General features: G+C 39.7%; 1 protein-coding gene across 1 annotated transcript; it reads right to left on the bottom strand.

Annotated features, from left to right (window-relative positions):
* Positions 1-202: 202 nt before the first annotated feature.
* Positions 203-26,853, bottom strand: LOC124788773 (thioredoxin, mitochondrial-like). The gene is made up of 3 exons (XM_047256056.1): positions 26,675-26,853; positions 430-553; positions 203-343 (listed from the first exon to the last, which is right to left on the bottom strand). Exons 1-3 carry the CDS (start codon positions 26,851-26,853, stop codon positions 212-214), a joined length of 435 nt encoding a protein of 144 aa, XP_047112012.1. The 3' UTR covers positions 203-211.
* Positions 26,854-27,345: the final 492 nt, after the last annotated feature.

Genomic DNA, 27,345 nt, shown 5'->3' on the forward strand with positions numbered 1-27,345 from the left:
ATCAACTAATATTCTCCTTTTTGTGTAAAAAAATATTTATTTTACTGTTTATTTACCTATGTAGGTGATGTATTGCTACACTTTAAAGTAGTAGAGAAAAGGTATCATGTTTTGAATAATGCTTTTTAATAATTACTTATACATGGATTTGTCTAGAAGTTCTTCTGAAAGCTCAAGCCTTGCAGTGGAATATATAATTCTCGTTAATTTTTCATTCATCAGCCTTTTCTGTCTTACAGATTTTATCAACAAAACTTCTTAATTTCTCAGTGTTTTGTAGCCCATCTAGCCTTTCTTTTACCTTCCCATTTTCAATGGCTATGAGGGATGGTATACTGCCTACCTAAAAGTGAAAGAAAAAGGTCAGAACTGTATTCTGCTTCAAACATGACTACCTGCATTTAAAAAAGAGAGAGAAAGCAGTATTACCTCGTAGTCCATGGCAAGATCAGTGTTTTCATCAACATCCACTTTAGCGAGCAGTATTTTGCCCTTCTTCTCTGCTATAACTGATTCAATTCGTGGTGTAAGTTTTTCACAGGGTTTGCACCATCTAAACATACAAAATATGTTTGACATTGTATATGACTTTATGAATTTTATTTATGCTTTTGAAATAGACTAACTTTTGGGAATATTGCAATACCCATAAGAAATGTCCTAAATATAAAAGCTTGGAGACTGTGAAACACAGCCTACCAGAAAGCTTGTAGGGAGATAGTATACACATGTTAGCTGACTGATATACCCTTTTATGTAACTAGATACACCGACATCATTTTCAGTAAAAAGCTATCAAACAAAGTAAATACAATGAAACAAGTGCCACTGCCATTGCCAATGGTGCAATATTAAATCATAGTCCGTGAGTCAATCTGAACTGGGTAGAATGGTGGTTTGACTGACACTTTGGATCAGGCAGGGCCTGCTGCCATTTCAGCGATGAGTGTTTGGAACCAGCGGATACAAAAGGTGGCCACACACTGCATTGATGAACAGGTATTTAACCATATAGTGCAATCACAATACAGGAATATGTCTATCTTGTCCACATGGCCACTATGGACCATACAACTCCGTTTAAAAAGTATTAGCTTTGTTGGCTGTAATGGTGTTTCAGTCAGCAGAGTATTAAAATTTTGTGCTAACTTGATTGCCCTTAAACTACCTTTGTAATAAATCATCTACAAAACTGAAGATAAGCAAACCACATCTAATGACAGAACTATATCCATCCATGCCACCTTCTCAAAAGTATTAAAGAAAGTGGCCTGTGACAAAATATTGACTAATTTAACTGCTAGCTGAACATGTTAACTGCGTCTGTTATCTTTCATAAAGGGCTCTCCATGCAGAAAGGAATACAATACCTAACAAATGAAGTGCTATCCTATTGGTATATTATGTGACCTTGTCAAAGCCTTTGTACTGTTCACAAAATTCCACTTAGCGAACTCAAATGTTATGTCAGTAATAGCATCCCTCTTGCGCAGACTGGACCTTATCTTCGCAATGGACAGCAGAAGAGCTCATTAACAGACTACCTTGACCATGAAAATAACCTCAGGAGGGGGAACATAAAATGTGGAGTGCCACAGAGATTGACACTATGCTTGCTCACATTTATAATCTACATAAATGATTTTTCTATGATTTTAAAGGGCAGTCCAAATACTGTAACATTTGTTAATGACATAAGCGTACTAATCAAGGGTCCAAACTCATCCCTAGCAGACACTACTCAGATAATAGTTGACTAGGCCTATAAGTGATACACAGTTATCAGTGATAATCTCACAAAGATTTCTATTATGCAGTTTCGGGTAAGCAATAATAACCTTACACCACAGACATAAATGGTCATAATGATTGAAGTACAGATACATTCAAATGGAGTCAACACCTGGATAAACTAAACAAGAAACTCTGTCTAACACTTATGCCTTTAGAAAAATCTTCCGTTCATCATTTTGTGTGTGTGAGCAGTGGGGGGGGGGGGGGGGATCAGCAAAAAAACATCTTGTAGAGGTTTGATATTGTGTATAACGTTTGTTGGCGATCACTACCTGCTTCTGTTTTCAAATATTATGTGAATAAAGCCTCGCTATTTGTGTATCACGAGCTATTACAATTTTTCACCCCCCACACATTTGACAGAGAGATGGTTCTTACCTCCACAGTGGTTTGTTCTAGATGTAGGTGATTTAGAAGAAGTGGTTTAAGAGAAAATGTGGAACATACATTCGTGCACCCAGCATCCACTTCTATAATATGTATGGATACCGTATACAGATGTTTTGATGATGTCTTTATCTCACTTTAATGTATGTCTTGAATCATTACACATCCCTGAAGGTACTCCTCCATGATGTGATCAATGACACATTTTTCACTGTCTTAGTTCTATGTCTGAGCATTGAAACGTGTGAACCTGTCCGTGTTTAACAGTTCACTGCAGGCTGGACTGGTGGTACACGTACCATTGTGTTGGCACCCATTGTCCAGAAATCACAAATGCTTCTGAATGCCACAGGCACATAAATGCTTTCCCTATGAGAAGAGGCAAAAATTGTGTTTGTGGAGTCTAGCTTCATTATGTCCTAATGTGAACACACCACATTCTGACACTACCACTGGTAACTGCAATCAAGGGGTCTGCTTTGTTAAATTGGCATAACAAATAAATGTCAAGTGGGTGTTATTCTGCTGCATCCTGCCCTGCCAGACAGACATGCCCATGAGCAGTTTGAAGGAAGCCAAAATATGTACTGGATATTGACTAGTAGAGACCTGTACATAAAGTCATTTGATGTAGGCTATTTCTTCATTCACTGCAAAACAAACATAAGTCACATTCTCTCTTCCCATTTTAGGTCCACGGTAGGCTCCTGACCACTACTTCAGGAAGGCTTTATGCTGCTGTGAACAAAATAAAATATCTGTGCTCAATAATTTAAGAAAATGTACAAATCTGTAAGCAGACATAGTTCACAAATTTTTGATTGACCTCAGGAAATCTCCTGCTCCCACTTTACATTACGCTGTGATTTATGAAACTATCTGTGAATGTTTTGCCAAAAGATAGCAATTGTGTTTATATAGTTATGAAATTTTTGTGACATTGCCAGAAGGTATGTCCTATCATTCTGTCTTCTCTTCTTGTCACTGTTTGCCATATGTTCCCTTCTTCACTGATTCTGTGGAAAGTCTCCTTATTTCATATCCCATTAGTCCACCTAATTTTTCAACACCCTTCCATAGCACCACATCTCAAACACATTGATTCTCTTCCTTTCTGATTTTTTTTACAGTCCGTGATTCATTATCATACAATACTGTGTTCCAAATGTACATTCTCTGAGAATTCTTCTCAGATTAAGGCCTTTGTTTTCCATGAGTACATTTCTTTTAGACAGAATTGCCCCTTTGCCTGTGCTAGCCTGCTTTCTATGCCCTCCTTGCTTTGCCTGTCACGTTATTTAACTTTCAAGGTATCAGAATTCTTTAATCATTGTGACCATCAATTTTGATGTTAAGTTTCTCACTATTATCATTTCTGATCCTTCTCATTACTTCTGTCTTTTTCTGGTTTATCCTCACCCAAATTCTGTACCCAGAAGACTGAGCATTCCATTCAATGGGTCCTGCAATTATACTTGACTTTCACTGAGGATAACAATGTCACCAGTCAATCTCATCATTGATATCATTTCTTCCTAAATTTTGATAGCACTCTTGCACCTTCCTTTAAATATGATCATTGCGTCTTCAATATACAGATTGAATAGTAGGGGCAAAAGACTGAACCCCTGTCTTATACATTTTCTAATCTGAGCACTTTGTTCTTGCTCTTCCAGTCTTATTGTTCCCTCTTGGTTCTTGTACATATGGTACATCGCCCATCTTTCTCTATAGCTTACACTTATTTTTCTCTGAATATCAAATGTCTTGCATCAGTTTACATAGTCAAATGCTTTTTCTAGATTGAGAAATCCTATGAATGTATCTTGATTTTTCTTTGATGTTGCTTCCATTATCAAGCACTTCCATATCAAGCCTCTCTGGTGCCTTTCCTAAAGCCAAACTGATTGTCACCTAACACATCCTCAGTTTCCTTTTCCACTCTTCTGTATATTACTCCTGTCAGCACCTTGGATGCATGAGTTGTAAAACCAACTGTGTGATAATTTTCACATATCTCTGCCCCTACTATCTTCAGAATTTTGGGGATGATATTTTTCCGAAAGTCTGATTGGTAAATGACTAGTCTCATAGATTGTAATCACTAACTTGAATAGTCATTTGGTTGACACTTCCTCCAATGATTACAGAAATTCTGGTAAAATATTATCTATCCATTCAGCTTTATTTTACCTCAAGCCTTCCAGAGCTCTTTTAAATTTTGGCTCTAATACTGGATCCCCTATGTCTTCTTCAATAGTTCCATTTTCTTCTATCAGGTCATCAGGCATGCCCCCCCCCCCCCTCCCCCCCTCACACACAGGCCAGTATTGCCTAAGCTAATAGTTTGATAATATTCAATCTGTCAGCGCCTGATTTCTTTGTAATTGGAATTATTACATTCTTATAGAAGTATGAGGATATTTTCCCTGTTACTTATATCTTGCACACCAAGTGGATAGTTTTGCCATGGCTGGCTCTCCCAAAGCAATCAGTAATTCTGACAGAAAGTTGTCTACTCCAGAGGCCTTGTTTCAACTTAGGTCTTTCAGTGCTCTGTCAAATTCTTCTTGCAGTATCATCATATGTCATCTTTTTCTATATTCTGTGACCTTTCTATAATATTGCCTTCAAGTTCATTTCCCATGTATAGTACTTTTTTCAGCTTTCCCTCTTTTCTTAGTACTGGTTTTCCAAATGAGCTGTTGATATTCATACAGCTGCTTATCTTTTCTCCAAAGGCCTCTTTGCTTTTCCTGTGGCAGTATCTATCTTTCCCTGAGTTAAAGATGTTTCTATAGACCTACATTCATCCTCTAGCCTCTCCTGCTTAGCCATTTTGCATTTCTTATCAATTTCTTTTTTTAGATATTTGTATTCCCTTTTGCCTGCTTCATTTTTACATTTTCTCCTGTTGTTGATTAAATTCAATATCTCTTGTAACATCCAAGGATTTCTACTAGATCTTTTCTTTTTACCTGTTGTTGTTGTTGTGGTCTTCAGTCTAAGAGACTGGTTTGATGCAGCTCTCCATACTACTCTATCCTGTGCAAGATTTTTCATCTCCCAGTACCTACTGCAACCTACATCCTTCTGAATCTGCTTAGTGTATTCATCTCTTGGTCTTCGTCTGCGATTTTTACCCTCTGCGCTGCCCTCCAACACTAAATTGGTGATCCTTTGATGCCTCAGAACATGTCCTACCAACCAATCTCTTCTTCTAGTTAAGTTGTGCCACAAATTTCTCTTCTCCCCAATTCTATTCAATACCTCTTCATAAGTTATGTGATCTACCCATCTAATCTTCAGCATTCTTCTGTAGCACCGCTTTTCAAAAGCTTCTATTCTCTTCTTGTCCAAACTATTTATCGTCCATGTTTCACTTCCATACATGGCTACTCTCCATACAAATACTTTCAGGAATGTATTCTCAACACTTAAATCTATACTCGATGTTAACAAATTTCTCTTCTTCAAAAACGCTTTCCTTGCCATTGCCAGTCTACATTTTATATCCTCTCCACTTCGACCATCATCAGTTATTTTGCTCCCCAAATAGCAAAACTCATTTACTACTTTAAGTGTCTCATTACGTAATCTAATTCCCTCAGCATCACCCGACTTAATTCGACTACATTAAATAATCCTCGTTTTGCTTTTGTTGATATTCATCTTATATCCTGCTTTCAAGACACTGTCCATTCCGTTCAGCTGCTCCTCCAGGTCCTTTGCTGTCTCCGACAGAATTACAATGTCATCGGTGTACCTCAAAAAGTTTTTATTTCATCTCCATGGATTTTAATACCTACTCCAAATTTTTCTTTTGTTTCCTTTACTTCTTGCTCAATATACAGATTCAATAACATCTGGGATAGGCTACAACCCTGTCTCACTCCCTTCCCAACCACTGTTTCCCTTTCGTGCCCCTAGATTCTTATAACTGCCATCTGGTTTCTGTACAAATTGTAAATAACCTTTTGCTCCCTGTATTTGACCCCTGCCACCCTCAGAATTTGAAAGAGAGTATTCCAGTCAACATTGTCAAAAGCTTTCTCCAAGTCTACAAATGCTAGAAATGTAGGTTTGCCTTTCCTTAATCTATCTTCTAACATAAGTCGTAGGGTCAGTATTGCCTCGTGTATTCCAACATTTCTACAGAATCCAAATTGATCTTCATCTACATCTACATCTACATTTATACTCCGCAAGCCACCCAACGGTGTGTGGCGGAGGGCACTTTACGTGCCACTGTCATTACCTCACTTTCCTGTTCCAGTCGCGTATGGTTCGCAGGAAGAACGACTGTCTGAAAGCCTCCGTGCACGCTCTAATCTCTCTAATTTTACATTCGTGATCTCCTTGGGAGGTATAAGTAGGGGGAAGCAATATATTCGATACCTCATCCAGAAACGCACCCTCTCGAAACCTGGTGAGCAAGCTACACCGCGATGCAGAGCGCCTTTCTTGCAGAGTCTGCCACTTGAGTTTGTTAAACATCTCCGTAACGCTATCATGGTTACCAAATAACCCTGTGACGAAATGCGCCGCTCTTCTTTGGATCTTCTCTATCTCCTCCGTCAACCCGATCTGGTACGGATCCCACACTGATGAGCAATACTCAAGTATAGGTCGAACGAGTGTTTTGTAAGCCACCTCCTTTGTTGATGGACTACATTTTCTAAGGACTCTCCCAATGAATCTCAACCTGGTACCCGCCTTACCAACAATTAATTTTATATGATCGTTCCACTTCAAATCGTTCCGCACACATACTCCCAGATATTTTACAGAAGTAACTGCTACCAGTGTTTGTTCCGCTATCATATAATCATACAATAAAGGATCCTTCTTTCTATGTATTCGCAATACATTACATTTGTCTATGTTAAGGGTCAGTTGCCACTCCCTGCACCAAGTGCCTATCCGCTGCAGATCTTCCTGCATTTCGCTACAATTTTCTAATGCTGCAACTTCTCTGTATACTACAGCATCATCCGCGAAAAGCCGCATGGGACTTCCGACACTATCTACTAGGTCATTTATATATATTGTGAAAAGCAATGGTCCCATAACACTCCCCTGTGGCACGCCAGAGGTTACTTTAACGTCTGTAGACGTCTCTCCATTGATAACAACATGCTGTGTTCTGTTTGCTAAAAAGTCTTCAATCCAGCCACACAGCTGGTCTGATATTCTGTAGGCTCTTACTTTGTTTATCAGGCGACAGTGTGGAACTGTATCGAACGCCTTCCGGAAGTCAAGAAAAATAGCATCTACCTGGGAGCCTGTATCTAATATTTTCTGGGTCTCGTGAACAAATAAAGCGAGTTGGGTCTCACACGATCGATGTTTCCAGAATCCATGTTGATTCCGACATAGTAGATTCTGGGTTTCCAAAATCGACATGATACTCGAGCAAAAAACATGTTCTAAAATTCTACAACAGATCGACATCAGAGATATAGGTCTATAGTTTTGCGCATCTGCTCGACGACCCTTCTTGAAGACTGGGACTACCTGTGCTCTTTTCCAATCATTTGTAACCTTCCGTTCCTCTAGAGACTTGCGGTAAACGGCTGTTAGAAGGGGGGGCAAGTTCTTTCGCGTACTCTGTGTAGAATCGAATTGGTATCCCGTCAGGTCCAGTGGACTTTCCTCTGTTGTTGCTTTTCTATTCCTTGGACACTTATTTCGATGTCAGCCATTTTTTCGTTTGTGCAAGGATTTAGAGAAGGAACTGCAGTGCGGTCTTCCTCTGTGAAACAGCTTTGGAAAAAGGTGTTTAGTTGGATTCTACAAGTTTTTCCATTCGTCTGTAAATGATTCGCGTTAGTATTTTGCAACCATGACTTATTAAACTGATAGTTCGGTAATTTTCACATCTGTCAACACCTGCTTTCTTTGGGATTGGAATTATTATATTCTTCTTGAAACCTGAGGGGTTTCGTCTGTATCATACATCTTGCTCACCAGATGGTAGAGTTTTGTCAGGGCTGGCCCTCCCAAGGCTATCAGTAGTTCTAATGGAATGTTGTATACTCCCAGGGTCTTGTTTCGACTTAGGTCTTTCAGTGCTCTGTCAAACTCGTCAAGCAGTATCATATTTCCCATTTCATCTTCATCTACCTCCTCTTCTATTTCCATAATATTGTCCTCAAGAACATCGCCCTTGTATACACCCTCTGTATACTCCTTCCACCTTTCTGCTTTCCCTTCTTTGCTTAGAACTGGGTTTCCATCTGAGCTGTTTATATTCATACAAGTGGTTCTCGTTTCTCCAAAAGTTTCTTTAATTTTCCTGTAGGCAGTATCTATCTTACCCCTAGTGAGATATGCCTCTACCTCCTTACATTTGTCCTCTAGCCATTCCTGCTTAGCCATTTTGCACTTTCTGTCGATCTCATTTTTGAGACGTTTGTATTCATTTTTGCTGCTTCATTTACTGCATTTTTATATTTTCTCCTTTCATCAATTAAATTCATTATATCTTCTGTTACCCAAGGATTTCCACTAGCCTTCGTCTTTTTACCTACGTGATCCTCTGCTGCCTTAACTATTTCGTCCCTCAAAGCAACCCATTCTTCTTCTACTGTATTTCTTTCTCCCATTCCTGTCAATCTTTCCCTAATGCTCTCCCTGAAACTCTCTACAATCTCTTGTTCTTTAAGTTTATCCAGGTCCCATCTCCTTAATTTCCCACCTCTTTGCAGTTTTTTTCAGTTTTGATCTACAGTTCATAACCATAGATTGTGGCCAGAGTCCACATCTGCCCCTGGAAATGCCTTACAATTTAAAACCTGGTTCCTAAATCTCTGTCTTACCATTATATAATCTATCTGAAACCTTTGAGTATCTGCAGGCCTCTTCCACGTATACAACCTTCTTTCATGATTCTTGAACCAAGTGTTAGCTATGATTAAGTTATGCTCTGTGCAAAACTCTACCAGGTGGCTTCCTCTTTCTTTTCTTACCCCCATTCGATATTCACCTACTACATTTCCTTCTCTTCCTTTTCCTACTATCAAATTCCAGTCACCCAAGACTATTAAATTTTTGTCTCCCTTCACTATCTGAATAATTTCTTTTACCTCATCATACAATTTCATCAATTTCTCCACATCTGCAGAGCTAGGTGGCATGTAAACTTGTACTACTGTGGTAGGCGTGGGCTTCGTGTCTATCTTGGCCACAATAATATGTTCACTATGCTGTTTGTAATAGCTTACCCACAGTCCTATTTTAAATTCATTATTAAACCTACTCCTGCATTACCCATATTTCATTTTGTATTTGTAACCCTGTATTCACCTGACCAGAAGTTTTGTTCCTCCTGCCACCGAACTTGACTAATTCCCACTATATCTAACTTTAACCTATCCATTTCCCTTTTTAAATTTTCTAACCTACCTGCCCGATTAAGGGATCTGACATTCCACACTCCGATCCGTAGAAAGCATGTTTTCTTTCTCCTGATAACAACATCCCCCTGAGTAGTCCCCACCCGGACATCTGAATGGGGGACTATTTTACCTCCAGAATATTACCTGTCTTCATTATTTTATCTCTCAGAGCTACCTATTTTTCTTCTACTGTCTTCTTTCTCTTGCGTCAGTCAGTCATTGCTTATTGCACTCTTATTCAGGTCCCATGTCCTTAATTTCTTACCTTTTTGCAAGTTCTTCAGTTTTAATCAACAGCTCATAACCAACGAATTATGGTTAGAGTCTACATCTGCCCAGAATGGAAAAGTCTTACAGTTTAAATCTGGCTCCAAAATCTCCATCTGAGTGGACCTTCCAGTGTCTCTTCCATGTATAAACTCTTCCTTCATTATTCTTGAACCAAGTGTTAGCGATGATTAAATTATGCTCCATGCAAAATTCTACTAGATTGTTTCCTCTTTTAGTCCTTTCACGTAGTCCATATTCCCCTACTATTTTTTCTCTTCTTCCTACTCCTGAACTCCTATCACCCATCAAAATTAAGTTTTCCTCTTCCTTAACTATGTGAATAATTTCTTTCATCACTTCATACATTCTTTCAGTCTCTTCCCATCTGTGTAGCTAATTGGCATGTAAAGCTGTACTACTGTAGTAGCTGTTGATTTTGTGTCTGTCTTGGTTACAATAATGTGTTCGCATGCTGCTCATAGAAGCTTACCCACATTTATATTTTCTGATTCATTATTAGACCTACTGCTGCATTAGTTCTATTTCATTTTATAAATATACCCTATTCTCATGTGACAAGAAGTCCTATTCATCTTGCCACACAAATAGCATTCCGTGCTCCAACTCATGGAATGTCAGTTTTGTTTTACCTGATGATGACGTCGGCCTGAGTAGTCTGCCCAGAGATCCAAATAGGGGACTATCTTACCTCCAGAATATTTTACCCAAGGGGATGCCATATGAAATATTTTACCCAAGAAGATGCCATCATCATTTAATGATAAAGTGGAGCTTCATGCCCTTGGGGAAAGTAACAGCAGTAGTTTGCCCTTGCTTTCAGCTGTTCATAGCTGCAGCAGCAGCAGCACAACAAGGCCCCACTGGCTGATGTTACAAGGTCAGTCATCCCATTTAAAGGTAGCAGAAATAACATACATGGCGTGAAACTTATCTACAACTTGTACAAAAACAAGACAGTAGTTATTAAAGTTTAAGGACATAAAAGGGGTGCAGTAGTGGAGAAGGAAGTTAAACAGGGCTGTAACCTATCCAAAACATTATTCAATTTGAAAACTGAGCAAGCAGTTAATGGAACCAATGAGAATTTTGAAAAGGGAAGTAAAGTTCAAGGATAAGAAATTAAAACTTTTGAGGTAGAAAGATGACATTCTAAGACCAGTGGAACAGCATGGATAGTGCATTGAAAAGAGGTTATAAATGAATGACAAAAAAGTAAATCAAGGATAAGGGAATGAAGTAACTTAGGTGGTGCTGAGGGAATTAGGTTAGCAAATGAAACACTAAAAGTAATAGATGTGTTTTGCTATTTAGGCAACAGAGTAATACAATGGCCAAAGGAGAGAGGATGTAAAATGCAGACTGATAAAGGCAAGAAAAATGCTTCTAAAAAAAAGACACATTTGTTAACATTGATTATATGAGAGTTATTCAATAAATAATACCCCACAATGTTTTCCTCAGTACACATTCATCCATGAGAGTCAGAATTTGATGACAATATCAGTCAACTTTTATTTTACATGTACAGTCTTTTTTTACATAGTCTCCAACACATTTTACAAAGAAGTGGCACAGTGGTTAGCACACTGGACTTCCATTTGGTAGTTTCAGATCTATGTCCAGCCATCCATATTTAGGTTTTTCATGATTTCCCTAAATTGCTCCATCGGATGCTGGGATGGGTCCTATGAAAGGGATGGCTGATTTTCTTGCCTATCCTTGAAACACCCCAAACTTGTGCTCTGTATGACATTGTTACTGACTGGACGTTAAACCCTAGTATTCCTTCCTTCTGTCTTCCCTTCTGACATATTCTACAGCCTTACATCAACACTGTACAGGGGAGCACGAAGTCTTGCCATGATTATAAAAATTTGTAACAGAATAACTATTTGACATAATAAGTTACATTTGTTGCCGTTACATAGGGTAGTGTTACTAGTTTTTTTTAACTTTTTTTTAAAGAGTCAAGGGGCGTAATGTCTGGGGAGAGCAGGTTGGCCAGGGTGTTGGATTGTTCCTTCCAATCCACCAATCCAGACATTGCTCCAGATGAAGTCCAAGACTGCCAGGTCTGGGGTACAGGGTGGATGAGGCAGTGATGACCATCTCAATTTGACAACGTTTCCCTGAGTTCTGAAACTTTTGAGTGGGCTTGCATTTCTGTATTAGAGTAAAATTTTGTTTGGATTCTTGTGAGACTAACAATATTGCAAACTGTTCTGGGGTATGTCCAGTCCCTACACAAATGACTTTGAAGAAATAGTTGACCCTTTTGGCAAACACATCTACAAGAATTAGTATCCCAAAAGACAGTCATCATGACTTTGCCAGCAGAGAGAGCTGCCTCCAATTTCTTCCTTTCTGGTGATTGTGAGTGGCACCATTCCAGTGACAACCTTTTTGTGTCTGGTTCAAAGTAAGGTATCCAGTTTTTGTCACCTGGAACAGTCCATGACAGAAAGGCCTTTCCATTGGCTCAAAGTGTTCCAACACTTCAGATGAAAGGGCTAGGCTACTCTTTGAATTTGTGGTGTGTTGTGAGACTTCATGGAACCCACATTGAAAATGCTTTTGAACATCCAAGAGTCTCAATCATTGCACACATGCCTCCAATGTTCACCTATAGTTGTAAAGCCAGTTGTTGAGCTGAGATACGCTGGTCTGCACAAATAATCGCATCACACCTAATCAGGAGCAGTGGTTGTGACAGGACATCCTGAACATTGACTATCTTGGAACACAGTTTCTGCCCATCTTGATATTTTAATTCTCTTTACCCATTGCCCAACAGTACTCCTATCACATGCATCATTACCATTACTACACACAAACATTTATGGATGTTCATCATGGTTTCTTTTACTGCAGCAAAGATTCAACTATAGCACAGTGCTTGTTATGAATGTCTTGCATATATACGATTTTGGTGGTCTCTCTCTCTCTCTCTCTCTCTCTCTCTCTCTCTCTCTCTGTGTGTGTGTGTGTGTGTGTGTGTGTGTGTGTGTGTGTGTGTGTGTGTGTGTGTTTGTTTGTGTGTGTTTGTGTTTGTATGTGTGTATTGGGGGGGGGGGAGGGGGGGAGTGTTATTTATTAAACAACCTAACAACCTTCGTAAATTTTATAGAAAGTCTTTTCTGTAGATATTTGTCTGGATTATAGCCTTGTGCACAAGTGAAAAGTGGACAATAAACAGTGCAGCAAGAAATGAATGGAAATTTTTGAATATGATGTAACAGGAGAATGCTGATGATACAGTGTGGAGATTGGATAACTAACGAGGAGGCACAGCATTGAACTGGGCAGAAAATAAATTTATGGGACAGCTTGATTAAACAAAGGAATTGGTTGATAGGACACAAACTGAAACATCAAGGAGTAGTTAATTTGGTAAAGGAGGGCAATGTGAGTGGTAAAAATTAAAAATGGAGTCCAAGGCTTGACTACAGTAAGCAGATTCAAATGGATGTAGGTTGTTGCAGTCATTCAGAGATGAAGAGGCTTGCACAGGGCACATTAACATGGAAGACTGCAGCAAACCAGTCTTGAGACTGAAGAGGGTGACGATGATGACAATGATGTTTTTAGACCTTAAAGCTTCTAATTCGGAACCACACAAAGTAAATAAATTCTTTTGCACATGATAAATAACAAACAGGTTTGTGAATGGAGTCAGAGTCTCTTGTAGTGTGTACCACTGGAGTTTTTGTTAAGCCTCTCAGTAAAGCTCTCACACTTACCCAACTAACTTGTGACAAATATGACACTCCTCTTTGAATCTTGTCTCTCTCTCTCTCTCTCTCTCTCATATTAATACAAAATAAGTATCCCAGACTGATGACCAATCGGTAGCGACTCATGCAAAATTTTACCAATCTGCTACATTGTAGGTGGCCTATAGCCTCTTAGCTTACAAGGGCAGTAATCCTAACTCAGTTGAATATGTTAATTTTATGTATGTACATAAGAAGAGAAATTTGTTAACATCGAGTATAGATTTAAGTGTCAGGAAGTCGTTTCTGAAAGTATTTTTCTGGAGTGTAGCCATGTACTGAAGTGAAACATGGATGATAAATAGTTTGGACAAAAAGAGAATAGAAGCTTTTGAAATGTGGTGCTACAGAAGAATGCTGAAGATTAGATGGGTAGATCACATAACTAATGAGGAGGTATTGAATAGAATTGGGGAGAAGAGGAGTTTGTGGTTTGTGGCACAACTTGACAAGAAGAAGGAACTGGTTGGTAGGACATGTTCTGAGGCATAAAGGGATCACAGATTTAGCATTGGAGGGCAGTGTGGAGGGTAAAACTTGTAGAGGAAGACCAAGAGATGAATACACTAAACAGATACAGAAGGGTGTAGGTTGCAGTAGGTACTGGGAGATGAAGAAGCTTGCACAGGATAGAGTAGCATGGAGAGCTGCATCAAACCAGTCTCTGGACTCAAGACCACAACAACAACAACATTAAACTGTTTAAATAGATGTAAATTTTATAATTAAAAGTAAAAAACTGTGAGGAATGAAATAAAATGAAAAGAAAATAAAGTATAGTAGTAATCTTCATCATAAATGCTGCTTCAGCCATGCTTAAAATTTTGGTATAGTAGTAATGCGAATCGAACCTGAGATGATGAATTACCACTCAGCACACTTGACCATTCTCCCACGTATTTGAAAATACCTCATATTCTACACTTGCGCCGTACATTACATGCACTTTAAAAAAAAAAAATAAATAAATAAATAAAAATAAAAAAAATGCTGACCTGATGCTGCAAGCAACTTAGCACTCATAGTGCCGAAAAGGATAATGTTACAACAGAGCATGTGCAGTGGAAAATAGACATCTGCAGCCCTTCTCTAAGTTGAACATAGTGTGGTTGACTGTCATTTTGGTACTTCACACTGGTTTCTAGTTGTCATGAAGAGAGTGCAACAAAATATGCTTTCATCCATTTCATTTGCATTGGCAGAGAAATGGTGTGATTTTAGTGCCATTTCTGGCTCACATTCAAAGAGAATGTCATAATTTTAGTGCAAATTTGCAGTGTACCGTAGCACATGATAAATGGCCACAACTGTGAGCAATACTCAAGAATCAGTCTTACAGGTGTTTTATAAATCACTTTTTCATGAATAAATTACATTTCCTTAGCATTATCCCAATGAACCGAAGCTTGGCATCTGATTTTCCTATTATTTGTTTTGTGTGGTCATTCCACTTGAGGTTGCTCTAAATGATTTATCCTAGACATCTTTATGGATGTTACTGTTTCCAGAGGTTTATCACCAAAAGCTTAATCAAACACCTGTGGGTCTCATTGCCTCTTTGTGTGCAGTATATTACATTTATTTAACCTCAGTGACAACTGCCAGTCCTGCTACCAGTTATCACTCCTCTGCAGCTCTTCTTGAATTTCACTAGTCTTCTGGCACGCAACTTTCCTATTGAAAATAGCATCATCTCGCAACAGCCATATGGAACTACTAATGTTATCCACTAGAACACTTGCATATGCTGTGAACAAGGTCCCTATCACCTTTCCTTAGGGTACTCCCCAAATTACTTTTACATCTGTCAATTTCTTCTCCCATTAAGAACTGTGTGGTGATGAAATCTTGAATCCAGCAACAAATCTTGTTCAATACTCATTAAACTCATAGTTAGTTCAGTAAACAACAGTGTGGAATTGTATCAAATGCCTTCTGGAGGTCAAGGAGTGGGACATCGATCTGGGCGCCTTTGTGGCACTACAGATTTCACATATATTTGCATGAGTTGTATTTCGCAAGATCTCTGCTTATGGAATCCATGTTCATTTTTATAGAGCACATTTTCATTCTTTCAATATGTTGTAATTAGCAGAAAGCATATTGAATAATTTCACATCAGATTGATGTTAGCAGTATAAGCCTATAATTTCATGCGTCTGTTTGATGACCATTCTTGAAATTGGGAACGACCTGTGCTTTTTTCCAATAGCTTGATATTCTTTGTCAATCCAAAAATCTTGGATAAATGTATAATCCCTGTAGAGTCTTATGGGTATCTCAAACAGTCCAGAGTCATTTCTGCTGTTGAGTGATTTCAGTTGATCTTCTATTCTACGATTGCTTCTCAATGTCTGCCATTTCAGTATTCAAGCACTTGGTGAATGGAGGAAAACATTTGTTTTATGATTTTCCACAGCAAAACAATTTTGGAAGTCTGAATTTAGTGTTTTGGCCTCTCTGTCATCTTTGGTTTTGGTGCCAGTGTGGTCACTGAGTGAATGAATATGTATTTTGATATGCTTACTGGCTATGCATGATGAAAAATTATTAGGAGTTTTGGTCATATCAGAAGATATTTTACTTTTGAATCTCTTGCACACTTCTCACATTAACTTGCTCCACACATTTTGCTTCATTTAGCTCTGTTTGGCTATTAGAGTTTGATTGCCCTTAAATATGAATGAAGATTGATAAGAATAGAACTGATTTATTCACCTCTGAACATTTTCCATGTAATTGATGTCATCAATGTTTACATTCAACTATAATTACAGATATACCATACTTCATGTTAATAAATTGGACTTTATAATTACATTACCATATTTTCAATAATTAATTAATTGTTACAGTAATAAATTACACTTGCACATTACACTTTTACACATTAGACCTACATCCATATTAAATACTGATGTGTTTTAGCATTGTGTTTGTACAATATTTCATTTTATTATTTTAGATAGCTTATCAACATAAAAAATAAACCTTTTGTCATGAAATTCTTATGCAGTTTATTGTTATTTACTTTTAACTCATTTTTCAATCCTTTTTTTTTTCTCTTCCATACGCACTATATCAGGACTTTATTGGACTTTGTTAAAAATGTGATGCAAGATGTTTATAATTGCTGTGGATCTTCCGGTAGTCCAGTGTATGGCATGTCAGTTGCATGTGCCTTTCTTGTGCTATTCTGATGTGCACAGTAGCCAAGATTAAACTGATTTATGTTTTCCTTAGTACAGACCAGGCAACTATAAATACATAAACTCAGTACTATCATGATATTAAGTTCCCGAAAATAATTGCTGTAAGATCCTTGTGGTGCAAGTTTCACAATACATCTAACTGCTGCTTCTGCCATTTAAATGACATGGACAGAGGTCTGTGGACTATGGCTATTCAGTTAACTAAATGTGATGAGCAGAATGCTGTTTCTTTCAGACGTGTTCACCTAAATTCGAGAAGTCTGTTGTTCTTTACTTACTGTTTAATACTTAACAGTAGGGTCTTTCCCTTCCTGTCTTGCCTCACTAAACTTCTTGTGGTGTGTCAGACCTACCTGTAAACACAAGAACTGCATCTCATTTATTGCCACTAGCAAGTACCATCATCCTATGAATGGGCAGCTTTACTGGGCTGGAATGTCCCCTGCAGGTGGTCAGGCTGCAAGCCCATCCACATGGGAAAGGAACTGAAAAGTATGTTGCATTAAACATAGCTGTGATTTCCTATAGTTTATTGCCATTTTGGAGATACCCATTTTTCATGCTGCTTTATTCTTTGAAAGTTAGCAGAGAAATTTGGAATTAGATATATGGTATGTAAAAATATAAACACCTTTACTAAAATGTTTTTGTCTCATGAGCTCATCACAGTTCACTCAGTGACTGGGACCTCATGACCCTTCCCTCATCCTTGGATCTGCACATGCTCCAAAGCTTTTGCAGTGGTTTACAAAACATAGATGTAGTTCTGCTCCCACAAGGGTAACTCGCTATACAGTACCAGGTATAAGGAGGTTAGAAGTTTGCTTAAGATGGAAGAAGATATCCAGTCATGTTTCACCTGCCTGACCATAAAGTTTTCACTCTATGGAAAAAAAGGGTTTTTGGCAGTCACACAGGCACACAGACAGACAACAAATTGATCCTATAAGGGTTCTGTTTTCACTGACTGGAACCTTGAAAAAAAGGTAATTCATTTTGAGACTTCCTGGCAAGTTAAAACTTTGTGCCAGACAAGCACTTGAACCCGGGTCCTTTGCCTTTTGCAGGCAAGTGTTCTACCAACCTTTTTTTTTTTTAACTAATTTGATTCAATGTTGTTTGTTGCATTTGACACCTGTTCAAGTTCATCACTGATCTGTTCACTTAGTTTTTTATTGCAGAGGGCAGCTAACCCTCTGACTGAACAAGCTGAGCTACCGTGCTGGCGCTAATCTTCTCTGTATCATTCCAATTTTAGTATATGTACCGCTGAAGTGAGTGCAACAACCCACCATCAAGCTTTAATTCCACCAGTACCTCATCTTATATATTACAAACTTCACAGAAGTTCTGCATACCTTGTAGGTCTAGTACCCTCGGAAGAAAGGGTGTTGCAAGACTTGGTTTCGTAAGATATGCAGGACATCTTCTCTGAAGTTTGGAAGCTAAGAGATAAGGTACTGGTGGAAGAAAAGCTGTGAGGGCAGGTCGTATGTTGTACTTGGATAGCTTTGTTGATAGAGCCCTTGTCTGTAAAAGCTCCCAGGTTTGAGTCCTGCTCTGGCACAGAGTATTAATCTGCCAGGAAGTTTCAGATCAGTGCACACACTGCTGCACCATGGAAATTCATTCTGGATAATTCATCCTGCTTGAATACCATTTATCTTATTAAACTATGGTGCCATGCCACCAAGAGTAGCAAACTGCAATATGGAATGGTACGATAATTTACTATCAGCATCCCAAGCAACCAGTTTCATCTACTTGGATGTTATTGAAATGTTAATGACAGTGCCACAATATCTGATCTTATCTTTGTTGCAATGATTAATATCTTCCATTCTTTTCTGCAATTTTATACAAACATTGCAACTGAATATGTTGACTGGGGTACAGTGAAGTGCTATTACAACTGCTTTAATACTTTTGTTAATATTAGCACATTACACAGTTGCTTAAGAACAAATAATGTGTTACTAATAATTGTCCCATGAGCAAATATCACAGTTCACTCAGTGCAGTTATGGGCTATTCTCTACATCCATACATATATAGACAGTGGTATAGCTGTAACTTACATCATTAATTTCAGTTCAGGTGTAGCACGTATAATCCTTGTGCACTGGCCAACATTTAGTTCATTATACTTTCTTCCAATACTATGGATTCATTATCAAAACTTTAGTGTGGAACTTATTCAACACACTGTTAGGCCATAATATCTATTTTCCAAAGGCACTGAGTGGCACGCAACTGTCTCTGATTACCATACTCAAAACTAGTTCACAAAAAAAAAATATATCGGGCCTACTGTAGAACATTCAAAAGTTTGTGTTTTTCATTTCTAAATATGAAAATGCGCTATCAGCCAACAATGGGAGAACTGATTTTACAAGAGGAAAATCATAAAAGTCATCTTACTACAATCATTTATATAAGAGGACGCATTAGGTTGATCTACAGCAGAATGTCTCAAAGACAACAAGTGAGACAGAAAAATAATTTAGGGATACACTTTGGTTATAAATAAGGGGGAAAATGGTGTGGATGAGTTTCAGTAATATTATAAATAAAGACAGACGCAGAATAAAAGCTGAGTTAGGGAACTATGCTGTTGCTCAAGCTCCATACACAAAACTTTTAGGCATATGCGTGAGCACTTGAGATGAGAGAAGTATCTAGGAGTTTTGAAAAGTAAGTAAATGCTGCTATGTGCTAAGAATGCTTCAGGAGTGTTGCAGTACTGAGTATTTAGTGGAAACAATCTTGAATGTTTTAGAGACTCATGATATTCCCAAAAAGGATTGCAGAGGACAAAACTATGACAATGTTTCAAATATGCTGGTCTAAAAGCAAGAATCAAAGAGAAATGTGAATCTGCCACCTTTGTACCATGTATGGGACATTCACTAAACTTGCTAGGTGTCCAAGCTGCTGGGTGTGTATCAGAGGCAACAAAGTTTTTTGAAATGATTCAGAAAGTGTACAACTTTTTGTCAAGCTCTACCCACTGATGGAATATATTGACAGAGATTTAGGTTCAAAAAAAGTTGTTAAAAGTCTTTTACAAGCCAGATGGTCAGCCCAAGCTGATGCAGTAATGCCTTGCATGAAGGTCATCAACAAATTATAAAAACTTTGATGCCCATCGCAGAAAATATTGAGCAGGCAAGAGAAACTAGAGACGAACCCCTTAGTCTGTCCACAAAAATGGGAAAGTTATAATTTATTATACTAATGGAAATTTGGAGCTCTATATTGGAAATAATTGACAAAACAAGTAATTATCTTCAGAAAGAAACAATTACAATGCACGTTGCAACTAACTAAATTTGATGACTTCAAATCATTTGCTAAAGAAATAAATCTGTAATCTGGTTACAAGGACCTATCTCAAAGAACAAAACGTAGGAACTCACACCAGAGTAGTTTTTTTGGTGGCTCTGCATCATCAGTCCAACTAAATGGAAAAGAGAAATTCAAAAAAGAAACCTTTCTTCCCATAATTGGATAATTGATACCCTGACCATTCATCTAAACCAGCGATTATATTTGTGTGAGAACACTAGTCAACGTTTTGGTTTATTTTATCGCTTGAAAACTCTGAATTCTGAAGAGCTGAAACAAAGTTGCAAAGAATTTGCTGAAATTTATTATGAAGACTCTGATGAGCAATAATTGGAAACAGAATGTTTGCATGTAACAGAATACTTGAAAATTGTTTATAGTAAAAATGGAGAAACGAATAGTATATCGGAAATACACTCCTGGAAATTGAAATAAGAACACCGTGAATTCATTGTCCCAGGAAGGGGAAACTTTATTGACACATTCCTGGGGTCAGATACATCACATGATCACACTGACAGAACCACAGGCACATAGACACAGGCAACAGAGCATGCACAATGTCGGCACTAGTACAGTGTATATCCACCTTTCGCAGCAATGCAGGCTGCTATTCTCCCATGGAGACGATCGTAGAGATGCTGGATGTAGTCCTGTGGAACGGCTTGCCATGCCATTTCCACCTGGCGCCTCAGTTGGACCAGCGAGCGTGCTGGACGTGCAGACCGCGTGAGACGACGCTTCATCCAGTCCCAAACATGCTCAATGGGGGACAGATCCGGAGTTCTTGCTGGCCAGGATAGTTGACTTACACCTTCTAGAGCACGCTGGGTGGTACGGGATACATGCGGATGTGCATTGTCCTGTTGGAACATCAAGTTCCCTTGCCGGTCTAGGAATGGTAGAACGATGGGTTCGATGACGGTTTGGATGTACCGTGCACTATTCAGTGTCCCCTCGACGATCACCAGTGGTGTACGGCCAGTGTAGGAGATCGCTCCCCACACCATGATGCCGGGTGTTGGCCCTGTGTGCCTCGGTCGTATGCAGTCCTGATTGTGGCGCTCACCTGCACGGCGCCAAACACGCATACGACCATCATTGTCACCAAGGCAGAAGCGACTCTCATCGCTGAAGACGACACGTCTCCATTCGTCCCTCCATTCACGCCTGTCGCGACACCACTGGAGGCGGGCTGCACGATGTTGGGGCGTGAGTGGAAGACGGCCTAACGGTGTGCGGGACCGTAGCCCAGCTTCATGGAGACGGTTGCGAATGGTCCTCGCCGATACCCCAGGAGCAACAGTGTCCCTAATTTGCTGGGAAGTGGCGGTGCGGTCCCCTACGGCACTGCGTAGGATCCTACGGTCTTGGCGTGCATCCGTGCGTCGCTGCGGTCCGGTCCCAGGTCGACGGGCACGTGCACCTTCCGCCGACCACTGGCGACAACATCGACGTACTGTGGAGACCTCACGCCCCACGTGTTGAGCAATTCGGCGGTACGTCCACCCGGCCTCCCGCATGCCCACTATACGCCCTCGCTCAAAGTCCGTCAACTGCACATACGGTTCACGTCCACGCTGTCGCGGCATGCTACCAGTGTTAAAGACTGCGATGGAGCTCCGTATGCCACGGCAAACTGGCTGACACTGACGGCGGCGGTGCACAAATACTGCGCAGCTAGCGCCATTCAACGGCCAACACCGCGGTTCCTGGTGTGTCCGCTGTGCCGTGCGTGTGATCATTGCTTGTACAGCCCTCTCGCAGTGTCCGGAGCAAGTATGGTGGGTCTGACACACCGGTGTCAATGTGTTCTTTTTTCCATTTCCAGGAGTGTATATCACCTTCGAAAGAAAACAAAATTGAAGACACATTTCCATACGTAGAAATCACAATGAAAATCTTTTTAAGCATGATGGTAACCAACTGCATTGCGGAACACTCCTTCTCCAAATTGAAAATAATAAATAATGAATTAAGTAGTACAATGCTTCAAGAGAGATTAACCAGTTTATTGCTGATGTCCATAGAGTGTGATATGCTCAAAAACATAGATTTTGAAGAAGTGATTAATTATTTTGCTCTTCTCAAATCTAGAAGGGTACTCTTCACTCAACATACAGGGTGTTTCAAAAATGACCGGTATTTTTGAAACGGCAATAAAAACTAAACGAGCAGCGATAGAAATACACCGTTTGTTGCAATATGCTTGGGACAACAGTACATTTTCAGGCGGACAAACTTTCGAAATTACAGTAGTTACAATTTTCAACAACAGATGGCGCTGCAAGTGATGTGAAAGATATAGAAGACAACGCAGTCTGTGGGTGCGCCATTCTGTACGTCGTCTTTCTGCTGTAAGCATGTGCTGTTCACAATGTGCAAGTGTGCTGTAGACAACATGGTTTATTCCTTAGAACAGAGGATTTTTCTGGTGTTGGAATTCCACCGCCTAGAACACAGTGTTGTTGCAACAAGACGAAGTTTTCAACGGAGGTTTAATGTAACCAAAGGACCGAAAAGCGATACAATAAAGGATCTGTTTGAAAAATTTCAACGGACTGGGAACGTGACGGATGAACGTGCTGGAAAGGTAGGGCGACCGCGTACGGCAACCACAGAGGGCAACGCGCAGCTAGTGCAGCAGGTGATCCAACAGCGGTCTCGGGTTTCCATTCGCCGTGTTGCAGCTGCGGTCCAAATGACGCAAACGTGCACGTATCATCTCATGCGCCAGAGTTTACACCTCTATCCATACAAAATTCAAATGCGGCAACCCCTCAGCGCCGCTACCATTGCTGCACGAGAGACATTCGCTAATGATATAGTGCACAGGATTGATGACGGCGATATGCATGTGGACAGCATTTGGTTTACTGACGAAGCTTATTTTTACCTGGACGGATTCGTCAATGAACAGAACTGGCGCATATGGGGAACCGAAAAGCCCCATGTTGCAGTCCCATCGTCCCTGCATCCTCAAAAAGTACTGGTCTGGTCCGCCATTTCTTCCAAAGGAATCATTGGCCCATTTTTCAGATCCGAAACGATTACTGCATCACGCTATCTGGGCATTCTTCGTGAATTTGTGGCGGTACAAACTGCCTTAGACGACACTGCGAACACCTCGTGGTTTATGCAAGATGGTGCCCGGCCACATCGCACGGCTGACGTCTTTAATTTCCTGAATGAATATTTCGATGATCGTGTGATTGCTTTGGGCTATCCGAAACATACAGGAGGCGGCGTGGATTGGCCTCCCTATTCGCCAGACATGAACCCCTGTGACTTCTTTCTGTGGGGACACTTGAAAGACCAGGTATACCGCCAGAATCCAGAAACAATTGAACAGCTGAAGCAGTACATCTCATCTGCATGTGAAGCCATTCCGCCAGACACGTTGTCAAAGGTTTCGGGTAATTTCATTCAGAGACTACGCCATATTATTGCTACGCATGGTGGATATGTGGAAAAGATCGTACTATAGAGTTTCCCAGACCGCAGCGCCATCTGTTGTTGAAAATTGTAACTACTGTAATTTCGAAAGTTTGTCTGCCTGAAAATGTACTGTTGTCCCAAGCATATTGCAACAAACGGTGTATTTCTATCGCTGCTCGTTTAATTTTTATTGCCGTTTCAAATATACCGGTCATTTTTGAAACACCCTGTAGATTTTTAAGCATTAACCTGTGAATGCTAAACGAGTTACTTCTGTGGATTCTATTATATTATCTACTCATTTAATGTGACTGTAAACAAATAAAAATATATCTAGAACCTTACTGATCTACTTTCTTTGTCTATTCTAACAAAATAGTGCACTATTTAGATTTAAGTTAGCTGATAGGTATACCTGCTTAAAGGAAGTCCCTCTAACTGTTCCCATTCTAAAAGGGAAATTGGTTCGGAAATGGGCAATTTGGGCAATAAGTGGTGTAAGTTCACAAACCTCTAGTCGACCCCTGTTCACGTGTCTGGGTTTTTGACATTGGCCTCTCAATGTATATATATTCCTTGCTGTCATTTCGTGTTAACAATATTAACTTATTCCCAAGAATAAGCAGCTTTCACCTAGTTAATACTCAGCAGAAATCAAACCTGCACTTGGATCAGACGTCGTTAACTCTTGTGCAGAAAGGTGTGCAGCATACTGCTGCATCCATTTTCAATAAGCTAGCGCTCAAATTAAAAAATCTTAGCTGCAATCCTCACGCTTTCAAATCCAAACCGAAGAGTTTCCTCATGGGTCACTTCTATTCTGTCGAGCAGTTCTTTGGAAAATTAAGCTGATTCTTGTTGCATTGTTGACTGCATTTACTTAAACTCATGAATTGGCATTTTTCAGGTTCATAAACATTTTATTTTTATCTGTTATTACTTTTATGTTGTAATTTCATGCACTGACATGTTCCATGACCTTGGAGATTTGCTCCTTAGTTTGGTCCTACGGAACTTGACGTGTAAATAAATAAATATCAAGGTCATAGGGATACATTATCCTATGTGCCCATGGCCCCATCAAGTTAAAGACGGCGCTGGTCAATGGATGCTGTGACATCACCTTTTGGTGTGTGTTTTCAGTTTGGTTGGTTGTTAGCGAAGACAGCAAGTGTGGGGTGAAGAGGAATGTTCAATATGAGTAACGTAATGTTAATGGCTGCCGTTATGTCACCTCTTGGTGCATATATTCATAGTTTTGTTGTTAGTTGGGAAGCCAAAAAATATGAAAAAAAAGAAGCATAACACTAATCTAATCTAATCTACTGGTTGTGGTGACATACTGATCAGTAGCTTATGTCGAGGCAAAGGTTAGGTCGGAAGGTTACCATCTGGTTGTGAGTTGGCGAAGCCAACTAATGTGGCATAAAAAAACGTGGTTGTGGTGCAAAAGTGATCTGCAGCTTTGGCCGAGATCAAGGTTTGGTTGAAGATGACAGTTTGGTTGTTCGTTGTAGAAGCTAAAGAATTGGTACTAAAAAGGCCTGATTGTGTTGACAGACGCCCAGGTTCCCGGGTTCGATTCCCAGTGGGGTCAGGGATTTTTCTCTGCCTCGTGATGACTGGGTGTTGTGTCATGTCCTTAGGTTAGTTAGGTTTAAGTAGTTCTAAGTTCTAGGGGACTGATGACCATAGCTCCCATAGTGCTCAGAGCCATTTGAACCATTTTGTGTTGACAGACTGATCTGTACCTTACCTCGTTTGATAAAATCGGCAGTAACATCACATTAAAGACGCCATATTGTTTATGTCGTTTGTCGCATTTTTCCTATGTCATTGGTCAAAGCTGACGAAATAAATCAAACATACCTCTGTATCCCAAATGCGAAAGCAAAAAACCTTGTTGTAGTGACAGACTGATCTGTAACTTAGGCCGAGATCTATGTTAGGTTGGTAAGTGACAGTTTGGTTGAGAGCTGGCGAAGCCAATGAATGTGAAAGCAGCAAACCTTATTGTGGTGACACTGAGCTCAGCCCATCCTAAAAAAAAAAAACGCCACTGATATCACGTTGTAGTCGCCATGTTGTTTATGGCGTTTGCCTCGTGTTTCCAACGTCACTGGTCAAAGCTGACGACTAGTATCGAATATTCCTAATTTTTAAATAATGGGACTAGTACTGTACATGCAAACTAAGTCGACACTCTGCACAATGGCTTATGTGAGCGACCGTGAAGGAATTTCCCACTTACAGTCGCTTCCATCAACCACAGCACCAAATGTCATCTTAGTTTGCGCGAATATAACTTGGGCCCAAATCTTCGCCTTTGCAGAGCAGCTCTGTTACTAATTCATCCTGTTCTTTTAGAGTCAGATGCCCTTTTGCGTGCGAGGAAGTATTTCATGGCCAAGGTCTACAGATTATTTTCACCGATGCTGATTTCTCTCTGTAGCGAAGTGTACACTACAAACTTCCTGGTACTGGAACTTAGTGTCGGAGTGAGCCTCTAACTTGGACCTTCGCTTTCTGTGGGCGCTGTCTATGGCCCAGATCTCCACTACAGATCGAAAGAATCATCTTCAAACAAAATCATAGAATTGCGTCTATACATCGGTAGCGAATTTCTCCAGTGCACCCGATTTTCCAATACTGGTATTAGATAATACAGGTTGTTCACTGGACAGTTTCAGCGCTTAAGCAGCACACTGATTACTGTGTAATATACATGAATGCCATATTTTCATTTTTTTCCTTAATCACGTTCTATTACAGGATGCTCGTATATCTTTATACCGTATGCAAGAAGGAAAAGGATATGGTGTAACAATGAACATTAATGTGCTGATAATTATAAATAGCCTGCCGGACGCTGCAGAAGTATTTAAATAAATCACATATGGTTCGTACCGGTATCATAAACATGATTTTGTAATTGCTAAATGAAAATATTGACAGTACATGGAAAAATCGCTTACGGTATCTCGTTTTGCAGGACTGCAAAATAATCATCTAGGATTTATTTCGTACTTACGTTGCACAGAAATCCACAATAACTGGTTGTTTGCTGTTCTTCACCTTTTCATTGAATTCCGTGAGATTTTTGACGGTGAAGCTTACCGATCGTTTAATAGTTTCTTGGGTAGCTGCATGAGAATGCTTATGGACCTCTCTCAGAAGTGAACAACATTTCGAAAAGAAAGGGCGAGACATAGTGACTTATCGTGGAGTACTGTTGTTAATAATTCTTTTATGACGTTACACTTGAAAATTTCGATGACAAATGACTGTCGCTCAGGGAAGTTCGGGTCATTTGTTTCTTGTACCAGGCGGTTCTCATGGTTCCTGGTTAGCTTTTATATTGTCTTTGATTCGGAGCGTCTGCGTCGTCTAGTACTGCGAACGCAGCTTTGCAGTTTCCGCGGAATTACACGATCAATGGCACGAGAATGGACGAAGATGTTATAATTATGAACGCCCCTTGAACGAATGTTATACTGCTGACTATGACAGCAGCAATATCGTCTAACCATCGGTCACTCATTTCGACATACCCACACACGATCGTTTTGCCAAGTAATTTCAACCAGAGTTCCGAGCGACACTGTTTCGTGAAATTGTGCTATGGCAAAGAACTGCTGTGTTTAGCAGCAGTGGCAGGTGAAAGATTCCGTAAAATCTTTATTATATATATACAGGGTGTTA

Source organism: Schistocerca piceifrons, chromosome 3 (genome assembly GCF_021461385.2).
Source record: "Schistocerca piceifrons isolate TAMUIC-IGC-003096 chromosome 3, iqSchPice1.1, whole genome shotgun sequence".
In the NCBI taxonomy this organism is placed as follows: Eukaryota; Metazoa; Arthropoda; class Insecta; order Orthoptera; family Acrididae; genus Schistocerca; species Schistocerca piceifrons.